The sequence below is a fragment of the Myotis lucifugus genome, unplaced genomic scaffold, assembly GCF_000147115.1.
Source record: "Myotis lucifugus unplaced genomic scaffold, Myoluc2.0 scaffold_37, whole genome shotgun sequence".
Classification (NCBI taxonomy): Eukaryota; Metazoa; Chordata; class Mammalia; order Chiroptera; family Vespertilionidae; genus Myotis; species Myotis lucifugus.
Genome location: NW_005871085.1, coordinates 1,045,651 through 1,046,289, shown reverse-complemented (window position 1 = coordinate 1,046,289; position 639 = coordinate 1,045,651). Strand labels below are relative to the sequence as shown.

The 639-nt window shown below is 59.0% G+C and overlaps 1 protein-coding gene across 1 annotated transcript in view; it reads left to right on the top strand.

Moving 5' to 3' along the window:
• Nucleotides 1-235: 235 nt before the first annotated feature.
• The window catches only part of YBX1 (Y-box binding protein 1), a 24,330-nt gene continuing 23,926 nt past the window's right edge, over nucleotides 236-639 (top strand). The window contains exon 1 of the mRNA XM_014454649.2: nucleotides 236-463. Coding sequence (XP_014310135.1) covers nucleotides 385-463 — 79 coding nt within the window. The 5' untranslated portion in view covers nucleotides 236-384. The remainder of the gene's footprint in view (nucleotides 464-639) is intronic.

Sequence of the window (639 nt, the reverse complement as noted above, 5' to 3'; positions counted from 1 at the left end):
TATGGTTCTCGTGGTGACTCTAATTCTAGTTCCGGTCTCTATGGCGGCGGCGGAGGCAGGAACGGTTGTAGGTCGGCCGAATTAGCCGCCTAAGAGCCAATGAACGTGGAGGAGTAATGCAGTATTAACCAATACAAGCCAGGAATTGGGGTCAGGTGGCCAGAGTGACAGCACTCCTGGCCAGTGAACGATGCTTGGGGCGGGTCGATCGCAGGGCATATCCCGCCCGTCCCGCCATTCTCGCTAGTTCGATCGGTAGCGGGAGCGGAGAGCGGACCCCAGAGAGCCCTGAGCAGCCCCACCGCCGCCGCCGGCCTAGTTACCATCACACCCCGGGAGGAGCCGCAGCTGCCACAGCCGGCCCCAGTCACCATCACCGCAACCATGAGCAGCGAGGCCGAAACCCAGCAGCCGCCCGCCGCCCCCCCCGCCGCCCCCACCCTCAGCGCCGCACTGCCTGACGGCGCGTTTTATATAAATAATGTATCGTTGTGATAGACTGGGTGAGGAGAGTGTGTTTTTCTATGCTCTCTCTATATAGTATTTCCTCATACTAGTCTACTGCAATTCAGGGGTGTGGATCGTAGAGCGACGAGATTAGAGATATTCGCTCTCGGCACGGGGTTTTGTGCGAGGAGT